General features: G+C 42.8%; 1 protein-coding gene across 6 annotated transcripts in view; it reads right to left on the bottom strand.

Moving 5' to 3' along the window:
* The window catches only part of aifm3 (AIF family member 3), a 224,227-nt gene that overhangs the window by 24,786 nt on the left and 186,625 nt on the right, over nucleotides 1-12,816 (bottom strand). For 3 of the 6 annotated variants that reach the window (XM_072587160.1, XM_072587159.1, XM_072587163.1), the window contains 3 exons: nucleotides 9,898-10,002; nucleotides 7,944-7,964; nucleotides 2,412-3,286 (listed from right to left, as the gene is read on the bottom strand). In XM_072587160.1, the coding sequence (XP_072443261.1) occupies nucleotides 3,247-3,286; nucleotides 7,944-7,964; nucleotides 9,898-10,002 (166 nt within the window). In that variant the 3' untranslated portion in view covers nucleotides 2,412-3,246. Of the gene's footprint in view, nucleotides 1-2,411; nucleotides 3,287-7,943; nucleotides 7,965-9,897; nucleotides 10,003-12,816 lie in introns of those variants that run through there. The other 3 variants (XM_072587161.1, XM_072587164.1, XM_072587162.1) reach the window with 2 other exon arrangements.

Genomic DNA, 12,816 nt, shown 5'->3' with positions numbered 1-12,816 from the left:
GGGTGCCAACAGTCTGAGCAAGATCTGCAGATCCTTTCTGCCAACCCTGGTGATGGGCAGCTAAATGCTGCATTGTGGATGGGTTTCATCATCCCCCCCTCCCCTTTCTTTTTAATTCAAGTTGTTAACAAGTGCCAGAGGAGACATTATCATCTTGAAGCAGCCTCCCCATTCCTTTCCCTTGTTACCAGCTGGGATGCTTGCTCTGATTGGACCTCCTGCTTTGAGAACCAGCTTGAATTGACAGGGACCTGTCGCCATGTCACTAAAGGACTTGTTCATGGATAATCATTTTCCACTAGAGGAAAGACTGGAAAAGCTCTGGCTCTGCAGGGAACATATGGCCCATGTATTCAGGACCATACTGGGAAAGAGGGGTTTCTGGGTAGAGGTTTGACTTGGTGGGGCACCTTCTCATACATATTGAAGATGAGAAGCCAGAGGAGAGGGCTTTGAGGAGATGGTGAAGAAGGAAGCCAATTTATCTGATGGTGCTGAAGTAATGTGGGATAGGAAAGAAGATTATCTCAAAGGCACAATAAAAGATAAAAACTATAGTTCTTTTAACTTTTCTCAGCCAATATTCCAGAATTCTCATTGTAACACCATTGTGAGAGCAATTTCAACAGAACCTTTCCTGCTTCCATCCTTATACGTCCCGTTGTGAAGGATTGTATTGTCTTGAAGGGAAAGCCCACCAACACCATCATTTCTTGGCGATCAATGATGGGAATGAGATGTGGACCTGCCAACATCTTTAATATGTTGACAGTAATTTTAAAAGTGGCCTATGTGACTTGGATAGAACTGTCATGATGAAAGAGGATGGTTGAGATTATTTCAGACACAAGATCACTTAACAGATATAATTAGGTTTGTTGGGTGTTTTATGGTATCCTACATTGATATTGGTTCCTTTCACTTTGTTTTCCTGAAGTAAACTGGATGGAGACATTTCAACTTTAGTCCAAACACTTAGTTCTGAACCTGTTCCTGTTCATTATTCAAGGTTCTTACCCATACAGTAAGCCCAATTCATGCCAGTGGTGTGAACTAGCCAAGCTTGCAGATTGTCAATAATGTTATACTTTGAAGAACTCCTCAACTTGTTTGATAAGGTTGGAAAGTCCAGGAATTGAAAATGATTCTATTGTTTGAAGACACAGTCTGATCTGAGACTAGTTAGTTTGTAATTCTGTATTATCTAAGTAGCCCTGTATAAAACCATTGATGCATAATGAGATTCATTGTTGTGATTTGATTTATAAATATAATTGGGCCTGGAAATTATGACTTAGTCCTCCTGATTGCTCATTGACTGGCAGAAGATGCTAGGGAAAGGAATAGGTGGGGGGGCTAAAGGCATGTTCTGTAGTCACTCTAGGTTCCACTAGTCTCCTGTTGAAGCAAGTTTTAGTACTCAGGCCTGCATCAGGCCAGACCCATCTCTGAAGATGTACATGTAGGATATTAAGGCAGAAGTTCAGATGGTTTGCCATTTCTGCGTAACCAATGATACTGGTGATAGAAGCCTGATTGACAATCTCCACCATTTCAACCTCGGAGAAGCCTCTCCATGGGACTTGATATAACCATAACAGCAGCATAAACACAGGGGAGATTAGGAAGCTTTGGTCATCATTTTAACAAATTCTGTAGAGAGAAAACAACAAGGTATACTCTCATAATTCTTGGCCACGTCCCTAAACCTCTGCCAAACTGAATTTAGAAATGGAAACTGGACTTTATGGTTGAAAAGTGTAAATCCAGTGTTTGAAAATAGTCACCATTTCAATTATTATTGAAATGACCGGTTTATATATTGACTTACAAATGGCCAGCAAAACTGTCCTCAAAATGTCTCCATCATTGTAGTTACTTGGCTATAAGGATGTAATGACTCCAACCTTGCAGGAAGCTTTTTTGTGATAGTGATTCCAGTATTTGTCAGGTTTGTATCCCTCTTGCAGTGTCTGAGGAAACGGCTGGGTTAGGAAATTTAGGGTCTGAAGATGACCAATGATCTCCTGCTGTATCTTCAACCATTGATAAATCAATCAAAAATTACACTCTGCCCTCAAGTGTTCCCCAGGCAACTGGCTTCTCTCCTTTCTGTGGATAAGCAGAAAGGAGGATACAGTGAGCATCATTTGAGTTAAATCCAGCTAACCGTACTCCACCATATGATGTTGGTGTTAGCTGTGGTTCAGTGGTTTCTTACCTCTGAGGCTAAAGGTCATGTTCTCAAGTCCCTCTCCAGCAATTTAGGCAGATAATCCAAGCTGAGACTCTAGTGCAGTGATGATGCGATGATAGAGATGTCAAACTGAGGCTTTTGACTGCTCTCAAAGGCCACCCAAATCAGATTACCAACCCCCTGCCCCTCCAAATCATTACAAAATCGCAGATCATCCTTTGGCCACTCCTCCTTTTATTGTATCAGATGCTGAAGCATGTGATCAGGACCACCAGAGTTGGAAGCCAAAGAGACAGAACAGTCATTTGAGAGAACCAGAATTACTTTTTTTTTAACAAACGAAAAGTACATTTTCTCATTATTGCTGAAGACATTTAGCAGAAGCCACACCAGCCTTTTATTTTGTTGTTGAAGATCAATGTGAGAGTCTTGTCTGACTCATTCTGCGACTCCCCCTCCCTCAGAGCAGTGAGCTTCAGGAAGAGGTCTGGTCGATGGGAATGTGAGATGCAGGGAGTATGCCCACAGTCAGTCATTCCTGTCGCTGGACTGCAGGGTAAAGCATGCAGCAGGTGTGGCATCCAGCTATGAGCGGCGTGCATTGGTAAGGGCACAGGTTAGAAGGCCTGCTTTGCCCTTCGTTTCGGTTGGCACCTTTGCACAATGAGCTGCTTCGTTTGCATCCGACATTGAAAGGTAGATATCGTTCGGAACCTCACGCAGCCTGAAACTATGAGGAGCTGCGAGGCAGCCTCATCACTCACTGGGGCGGGGAGTGGAGGTGGGGGGCATTCCTGCTGTGTAAAATGGGAGCCAGAGCACCTTTTGGTCAACATGGCAGCAGCCTCCAAGACGGAGGGGGAGGGTTGATCACCGCCTTGTCCTAAAGAGCACGGCCTCCCCCCACCCCGCTCCACCATCCCCCCTCAGCACGACCTACTGCCGGTGACCTCGTGCCTCCTTGGAAAGGACTACCCAACTGAGCTGCTGAGGTCTGCTCTGAACCGCGGCGATGCCAATGGCCCAGGGCCCACTGGCGACTTCCTCCACTATGTACCTTTGCCAAAGAGCCAGGACATGTCACCCGTCCTGAAAGACAGAAGAGATCCCGCAGGTTGGTGTAGAGTTTACACAGTGTAATCATTGCTTTAAACCCAGCCAAAGGCTAATGTACGGGAAAGTCAGCAACCCAACAGGATTCAGGAATGAGTAATGATTTGGCTCAGATTTTATGAAGGACTGGTTTAATCTGGGGTGCACTCTCACCTCTGGGTTAGCAGATTCTGGGTTCAAGCCCCACTCCAGGAATCTGAACATATTCGAGACTGACACTCCAGCACAGTGCTGCATTGTCAGAGAGGATAACATGTTCAAGCAAGTTCTGTCCCCCCTCCCAGGAGAACATAAAACATTCCAGGGCACTCTCTGAATAAGTAATGGTTAGTCCTGCAGAGTCCCCAACAGTATAACTCCTTCAAACAACATCGCCAAAACAGGGGGCTGGGTGATTTCAAATTCCTCTTCATGTAAAATAGCTATGTCCAAATTGGTTGCCGTGTTTTCTACCTCAAAAGCACTTTTTATTTCTTATTTCCAAAAACACTTCCTTGGACTTGGTAAAACACTTTGGAAGAACTTGCAGTCAGGAATGATGCTGTATAAATGCAAGTCTTTCACATTTTATAAAATAAATATCTAGGCTCCCTTTATTAATGATCTCTATTACTTTTATTCTGCTTCGCATGTGCTGCACTTCAGATATAGAGTCAGAAAGATGTATAACATGGTAACAGACCTTTCAGTCCAACTTGTCCATGCCTTCCAAATATCCTAATCTGATCTAGTCCCATTTGCCAGCATTTGGACCATATCGTCTAAATCTTTCCTATTAATGTGCCCATCCAGATGTCTTTTGAAGGTTGTATTGGATCCAACTCCACCACTTCCTCTGGCAGCTCATTCCATACACTTAGCACCCTCTGCGTGAAAAAGTTGCTTCTCAAGTCACTTTTATATCTTTCCCCTGTTACCTCAAACCTATGCCCTCTAGTTTTGGACCCCCCTACCTTGGGGAAAGGATCTTGATGACTCATCCTGTTCATGTCCCTCATGATATTATAAACCTGTATAACGTCACCCCTCAGCCTTCAACGCTCCAGGGAAAATATCCTCAGCCTATTTAGCCTCTCCCTTAGCTCAAATCCTTCCAACCCTGGCAACATCCTTGTAAATCTTTTCTGAATTCTTTCAAGTTTCACATCATTCTTCTATAGCAGGGAGATTAGAATTAAATACTGTATTCTATATGGCTGAGTGAAGGTGGTTAAGACCCCAATCCGGAGTCCTAACCTTCTCTCTGCTCTGACCCTACACGGAGGCAGTTAATGGGGAACTACCTGGCCCTTGCTCAGACCTTGGTTGCAGTGCTATGAAAACCCAGTGGGTGAAGACTAACCCGAGGATGGAGGGAGCCTGTTACCCGTTTAGCCCCTGATAGCAATCGTCAGGCAAACCAGACACACTCCAGTGGGTTTGTGCAATCAGCACAAAGGTTGGAGTTACCTTGGCCAAGAATTTTAGCTTTTGAATCTCGGCCTGTTTCCTGCTGATTGTCACCAAACACACCATCTATTATTCCTAAACTAGGTTTAATCTGAAAACTTTTCACCTTGCTTTTCCTTTCCTGTAAGTGATGGATTGACATCTGCTCATGACAATAAACTACCCCTAAAAATCCAAGTGACAGGCTAAATTTACTTCCCTAACCACTGCTGCTGTATCCATTCTTTCTTTAAAGGGCCCAGAGGCTGGAGTGGTGTTGGTATCATGTGTCATCATTCGAATATAAAAGAATGAGAGGCAACCTTATTGAAACATATTAGATTTGCAGGGGACTTGACAGCTGTGATGTGGAAAGGTTGTTTCCCCTTGTGGGAGAGCTTAGGACTAGAGGGCATCATCACAGAAGAAGGAGCCACCCTTTTAAGACAGGGACAACGAGGAATTCCTTCTCTCAGGGGAGTGAATTCTTAACTGCAGAGGGTTGTTGACACAGGGTCATTAAGTGTATACAAGGCTGAGGTAGATTTTTAATCAGTAAGGGAATCAAGGGTGATGGGGAAAAGGCAGGAAACTCTAGTTGAGGTTTATCAGATCCACCACGATCTCACTGAGTGGCAGAATAGAGTTGATGGGTTGAACAGCCTACATCTGCTGCAAAGTTTTACGGGATTGAGGAAACCTAAGCAATAATGTGAAGGCAGTTTCGTTTTAAGAGCTGTATGGGTGTATTCATTGTTCTACTGGTGTTGTGTTAATGAGGGGTTACATTCACTGAGTATGATCCTTCTTGTTTCTGAAAGCACTGCACTTTACTTTCAGCTCTCGGTGAGTTTTATTGCTTGGTAACAATTCTAATAGTCTTGTTCTGATATCTCAGTGTGAACCCTTCAATCCCAAAGGCACAGATATCTGCTCAAAATCAGACAACCAGAGTAAAAAAAAATGGAAAACAAGACATAATGTTCTCCAAAATGTACAATCTGTTGAAACGATTAAACGTCTAGCCAAGAAAAAGCCCACCAACTGTTGACATCCAGTCAGATGGTCAGTTATTACTTAAAGGAGAAACATATGTCAAAGATTATGGCCAGATAAAATGTTTACAAATACACAAAAATCACAGGCAGGAAATACCAGCAAGTCCATCAAGCCTCCCCTGCACTCTTGATTACCCAGAAAATGTGATTTGATACTTCCTAACCCCAGTGACAGGCAATTTTCAGTAAAAAGAATCCTTCTGTATCATAGCTCTGAATGTATATCTCTCTCTGGTTTTTCTCCACATTTCAGTCTTTGAGCTCCATTTAAGCCCTGAGTCCCACTGCTTGCTCTGTCAAACCCATTCTGAATAAACTGCTGGAGACCAACTTTCATTCCTGGTCTCCATGTTAGCTGATATTGTTAAAGACACTATCTTTATGTGTTCTCTCTCTCTCTCTCTCTCCTTTCAATCAGCCCCTTCAAAATCAAACTACTAAAACCACCATTCTTGAAAACTACCATCATATTCCTAACCTCCCATTCCTTTCCAAAGTCCTTTAACGTGTTGTCACTTCCCAAATCCATGTCCATCTTTTCCGCAACTCGGTGTCTGAATCATTCCAATTCAAGTTTCTGTTCCTATGTCTGCGCTAAAGCTGAACTATCCGTCCTTGTTCTTCTTGACCCAGGACTGGCAGGGATCAGAACATGTGGTGCTGCTTTAACTTTAATTGTCCCACCACTGACGGCAGTGCCTTTAGCTTCTTGGGCATACGCTCTGGGGTTCCCTCCCTGTTTCAATAAATATTTCCACCTCTGATTCCTGCCTTAAGTCACTCCTTTCTGACCAAATCTGCTTTTTTGTGCCTTGGTATCAAATTGTATTCTTTTAAAATGGCTTGGAAAACGTTAGTATGTTAATGATGCTGCATAAATGTATATTGGGATCAGCTGTTATTGGGAGTGGCAAAACACAAGTTTAAAAAAAATAGGAATAGTAAGACCATATGAAATAGGGGCAGAATTAGGCCATTTGGCCCATTAAGTCTGATCTTCAATCATGGCTGATATGTTTCTCAACCCTATTCTCCTGCCTTCTCCCATAACCTTGGATCCCTTTATTAATCAAGAATCTATATCTCTCTGTCTTAAATACATTCAATGACATGGCCTCCACAACCCTCTGCAGCAATGGGTTCCACAGATTAACCGACCTCTGGTTGAAGAAATTCCTCCTCGTCTCAGTTCTAAAGGTTCATTCTGAGGCTGTGCCCTCACGTCCTAGTCTCTCCTACCAATGGAAACATCTTTTCCACATCCAATCTATCCAGGCCTCTCAGTATTCTGTAAGTTTCAATGAGATCCACCCCCTCTCATCCTTCTAAACTCCATCAAGTACAGACCCAGAGTTCTCAACCTAATATGACAAGCCTTCATCTCTGGGTTTATTCTTGTAAACCTCCTCTGGACCCCTCCAAGGCCTGCATATCCTTCCTGAGATACAGGGCTCAAAACTGCTCACAATATTTCAAATGTGGTCTGACCAAAGCCTTATACATCCTCAGCAGTACATCTCTGCTCCTGTATTTTAACCCTCTTGAAACGAATGCCAGCATTGCATTTGCCTTCCCAACCGCCAACTGAACTTACATGTTAACCTTAAGAGAATCCCAAACCAAGACTTCCAATTCCCCCCCGTGCTTCAAATTTATGAAGCTTTTCCCCATTCAGAAAATAGTCTACACCTCTATTCTTCTTACTAAAGTGTATAACCTCACACTGTATTCCAACTGTCACTTCTGTGCCACTGTCCTAACCTATGAAGTCCTTCCGCAGCCTCCCCGCTTCCACAACCTGTTTTTGTGTCAGCTGCAAACCTAGCAACAATGCCCAGGTCCTTTGTCCAGATCATTTAATATCTCACCTAAATAGTAGTCCAATACTGACCCCTGTGGAATTCCATTAATCACCAGCTGCCATCTTGAGAAAGACCCCTTTATCCCTACTCTCTGCCTTCTACCAGTCAGCCAATCTTCTATCGCTCTTTCCTCTAACAAGGGTGAAAATAATGTGGAGCATTCCTCTTCAACCCACCCTCCACCCCCCACACAAAAGTGAATGGAATGAATCCAAAAGATCTCAGATATCCCACTTATGTTAACAGGTAAATAGCTAATGGAGAACAAAACTCCCAAATACCTACCATTCGTGATGTACAAACATCCTTGAGATCGAGAGCAAAAGAGGAAAAGAGAGAGATACCCTTAGGTGAACATTGTGAGACTATGTACATAATTGTTGAACTACTTCACTAGTCCCCTGTGCACAGTCTGCATGCAAGCTGTAGCTGATAAAACATGACTTATGCATTTTGAAAATTGCAGTATACTATCAGTTCTTGTCTTCCCATGACAGGTATTACAGTAGAAGTGATAGGACGATGTCAGCAGTATTAATGGGTTTTGGTGAGGAGACCTCCCACAACGAACCATCTATTTTCAATCTTCTTTGTGAGGCAATTCTGAACAGAATGGTTAGAGACACTCTCAAAATTGAGTCAAGTGTTTTGATAATTCAGAAAGGAGGGGAGAAAAGGTAAACCTCTGTGGGGATACTGTTATATTGTAAAGCAGACCTTTCTTCTCTTTTGGGAAAGGGTAGAATGAGCAGTTTGATGCTCTGTAATTCCACTGCTCAAAGTGAATTAGCTCTTTCTCTTTCCCAGTATAGATGAACAGACATATGGATGTACAGTAGACTGGAAATGGAAGGTAGTCCATTCAAGCTGCCCTATACAATTATGGTCTGTCACACGCTTCATTCACTAGGATTCATGGAGTCAGCTAGGAGAGGCAGGGAAAAAGCAGATCGAAAAACCAAAGCTAACTGAGGAGTAAAGTGTCAAGAAATGTTATATCCTAAGCTCCCAGGCAAACCTCACTGCCTAAAAATGATATGCTTCTCATTGTAAGAAAATTCTCTGTGACAAAATACACCTTTAAGAGAGGTTTGTTCTGTCCTGTTTCTCTGGAAGCGGGTGTTATAAATGTCTGCCTGCTGTATGGAAAGCAGGTGAATAGCTTTGAGTCTGTTTTTAGACAAAAGAAGCGTGACTGGGTAGAGCCAGGCTCACACAAACCCAAGGCTTTAGTTCTGCTTTCAGTTGTTGAATTTGCGGTTATTGGAGTTGATGCAGCTCTCTTTCTGCTGCTGTAAAAAGCTGGCGGGCTCTGCCTGCTGCTAGATTCATGCTTTTGGGCTTTCCTTTCTCCTCGGCTGGACAAAATAGTAAGTGAGGGAAAGCCGTTTTGCTGAATTTGCCTTTACCAAGGGTGTGTTAATGAGATGCTGCTATATTGGAACAATTGATGATAATAGTTAAATAATATATTATTTTGTTAAATATTTCAATATTGTTAAACTTATACCAATTCTTCTATATTTGTTTGTACTTCAACTGTGGCTAAGAATAAAATGTGATTGGATTAAAGTCTAGTGGTTTGACCAATCAAATCACCTCTGGAATGCAGTGCCTTTAAATAGGATAAAAGTTAGGGTGTAGGCTATCACTTTGATATGTTTTGAGGGGGTTTGGCTTGGTCCATAACAGTGACACAGGAAAATCTCTCACACCATTCTGTTTTGCTTCTCTCCTGGCTTAGGATATTTTATAACAGGTGGAAGTAGGAAAATAAAAGTGAAAAATTTTTAAAAAGTGTCTGTCCAACTTGACCAAATTGGGACTACAAAATATGACTAAATTCAATCTCAGACAGGAAGCAATTTTGGACCAGAAATTAGTAATGGACATGGAAGATGCCTCCTTTATTTGAATATGATTTCTCAAGAGATGTCAATCTCCTATGCTAATCTTTTCCAGCAACATGGAGAGTGCTCACAACAAAGAATAATTAATATTTCAGTCCTGCTGTCTTTAACATGCTGATTGGTCTTGCATTGACTTATTCTAAAATGTGAGGGAAACTGTTCCACTACTAGGTTCAACATGAGATGAGTGATCATCCTAACTGTGCATATGTGCAACCTTCCCTACCTTACTGAAGTCCCTGCTCCTGTCACAACATGCAATGAGGGCAATATCTCACTGTATGGCCTACACACACACACACACACACCAGCCTACTAGTGACACTTACTCAACATCCCTTTTCTTGATTGTCCTTCCGGACTGCATGACCTCTGCTACTTTAGACACGATGGGGTCATAGTTCATGCTTGACACAGCAATTACCTCATCGCTCCTAGAGAACATGAACACAAAATAAAGTATCATTCTTTCAATTGTAAATATTTAGTTTGTGGAATTTTGCATTAGGTAGAGGGAAGATCAAAAATGCTACTAAAGAAGAAACAAGAGCCACCTCCAGTTATCTAAGCATGTCGCCCATCTACATAGGTTAACTTAAAAGGAGAGAAAAGATCAAAGCAGCAAAGTTAGTTCTGAAATTCATCCAGCTGAAAGTGAACTTGTTAAGTTTGGTCTTTGTCAGTATGGGAAATGGTTAAATTTTGGATCACAAAACCCTTATTCTTATCAGACACCAGTATTTGTATTCCAGAATTTTTTTTTGTTCAAGCGTTCAGATTATATCCCTAGATGTTGTCAATACGTTCTGTAAACATCTATCTTGACATTTGTGATTCATGCTAGAGGCACAGCAATAGATTTCACGACTTCACTGATTTTTTTTTATTCAACCTGTTAAGAGATGTTATGACATACCTCTGGAGCTGGTCAGATTTGAATCAGAACATCCTAGACTTTCAGAGTCAGGTACACTACCGCTGCACCACAATGGCCCTGAGTCGCCTATTTTTATCCTGATCTGTTTTGTGGTCACCTGAATGCATAGCCAGATCCATGTGTGCTGAGGGCTGTTGATTTGGGGGGGTGGAAGAATCAGGGGAGAATCATAGAATTCCTATAGTGCAGGAAGAAACCATTAAGCAGATCATGTCTGTATTGACCCTCTGAAAAGCTTCCCACCCTATCACTGTAACCCTGCATTTCCCATGACTGACCCACCTAGCTTGCACATTCCTGGACCGACAAGGCAACTTAGCATTGCTAGTCCATTTGTAGTCGATGGGAGGAAACTGGAGCCCCTGGAGGGAACCCACAAGAGAATGGCTGTGTGGAATTTGCACAGTCACCCAAGGCTGGAACTGAACCTGGGTCCTTGGTGCTCTGAGGTAGCAATGCTAACCACTGAGGTACACACCTCTGAAGTTGCTGTCTTTGGAGATCGTCTAGACCTTCAGCTCCCAGAAGCACAGGGCAGCCAGCGAGCTGAGTTATTTTTGCTGGCAGCTGAAACTATATAAGTCTTATAGTTTTGTAGATGTGGTGGGCAGTCACTGATTCGAGTGCAGCAGAATAATGATGCTCCCCTGTATTAGTAGTTGGTGCAGCAGTTTTACTGCTCAGTCTGTCAGGGAATAAATCAGGTCAAGCCAGCTGACAGGACATGGCAGGTATCCTTAATTGATTCTTTGCATCATTTCTGATGAAGGAAGTTTATAACTTTCATCTTCAATCTCTGGATCCAAACTGTTTGCCCACTTCTTAACCTCCAGCTCCCCTAGAGGGTTTTAGAATATATTAGGAAATCGATAGTGAGAAGATTATTGTTTATAATTAAGGTTTTTAAAAATTCACTCATGGGCTATTATTACCCATTCTTTCTTCTGCTTGAACTGAATGAGCTGCTAGGCATTCTAAGAGGGCAGTTAAGAGTCAACCACATTGCTGCAGGTCTGGAGTCATGTATAGGCCAGAACCAGGTAAACATAACCAATTTCTTTCCCTAAAGGATGTTAGTGAACCAAATGTAAACCAGGACTTTTTTCTATCTTTGGGAATGGGTAGGGTGAGTAGCTTGATGCTCTGTAATCCCACGTCTCATACTGTATTCGTGATTTCATCCTTCCCGTAATCAATGGTCTGATCACAGCCTCATGCAAAGTGCTTGAGAATGTGGGTGGAGCAAGTGACTGACTCCAAGAAGGTGTGGGCGGCACAATGGCACAGTGGTTAGCACTGTTGCCTCACAGCGCCAGAGATCCGGGTTCAATTCCCGCCTCAGGCGACTAACTGTGTGGAGTTTGCACGTTCTCCCCGTGTCTGCGTGGGTTTCCTCCGGGTACTCCGGTTTCCTCCCACAGTCCAAAGATGTGCAGGTCAGGTGAATTGGCCATGCTAAATTGCCCGTAGTGTTAGGTAAGGGGTAAATGTAGGGGTATGGGTGGGTTGCGCTTCGGCGGGGTGGTGTGGACTTGTTGGGCCGAAGGGCCTGTTTCCACACTGTAAGTAATCTAATCTAATCTAATCTAAAGGTTCTAGAAAGAACCATATTCCCTGCAGAGACAAGTGTGCATTGAAAGATATACAGCAACTAAACCCAAATACAATGGAGAACAGCAATTTAAGCTTTAAGTGCCAAGGGCAATTAATTTATATCAGATCAAGGTATCAATATGGATATGAAGCAAAGGCACAGTACTAGTCAACCTTGATCTATTTGAATGGTAGAGAAAGCTTAATGGCTTGAATGGTCTGTTCCTAAACTTCCTATGACTATTGAACCTGACGATGAGGCTATGCTCTGAAAGCCTGTGATTTCAAATAAACCTGTTGGACTTTAACTTGGTGTCATGTGACTTCTGACTTTGTCCACTCCAGTCCAAAATTGGCACCTCCACATCATTCCTATAATCCTACAGGAGGTGCAGATCCACATTGTTAATGTGGTTAATTCTGACTGGCAATAGATTGGGAAAAGGGAAGATGTGATGAGGCTTGGGAGACTTTTACACCAGTTGCTGAAATTAAGCAGACAAATGCAGTTGGTATGAAGAAGGCAAATGGTACGTTGGCCTTACTGTAGAGAGGATTTGCCGACAGGAGGAGGGATATTCTGCTGCAATTGTACAGAGCCTTGTCTGGAATATTGTGTCCAGTTTGGGTCTCCCCATCTGAGGAAGGATGTCCTAGCTATGGAGGGAACGCAACAAAGATTTCCCAGAGTGATTCCTGGGCTGGCAGGATTGATATA

Source organism: Chiloscyllium punctatum, chromosome 17 (genome assembly GCF_047496795.1).
Source record: "Chiloscyllium punctatum isolate Juve2018m chromosome 17, sChiPun1.3, whole genome shotgun sequence".
Classification (NCBI taxonomy): domain Eukaryota; kingdom Metazoa; phylum Chordata; class Chondrichthyes; order Orectolobiformes; family Hemiscylliidae; genus Chiloscyllium; species Chiloscyllium punctatum.
This window is presented reverse-complemented; position numbering and strand designations above follow the sequence as displayed.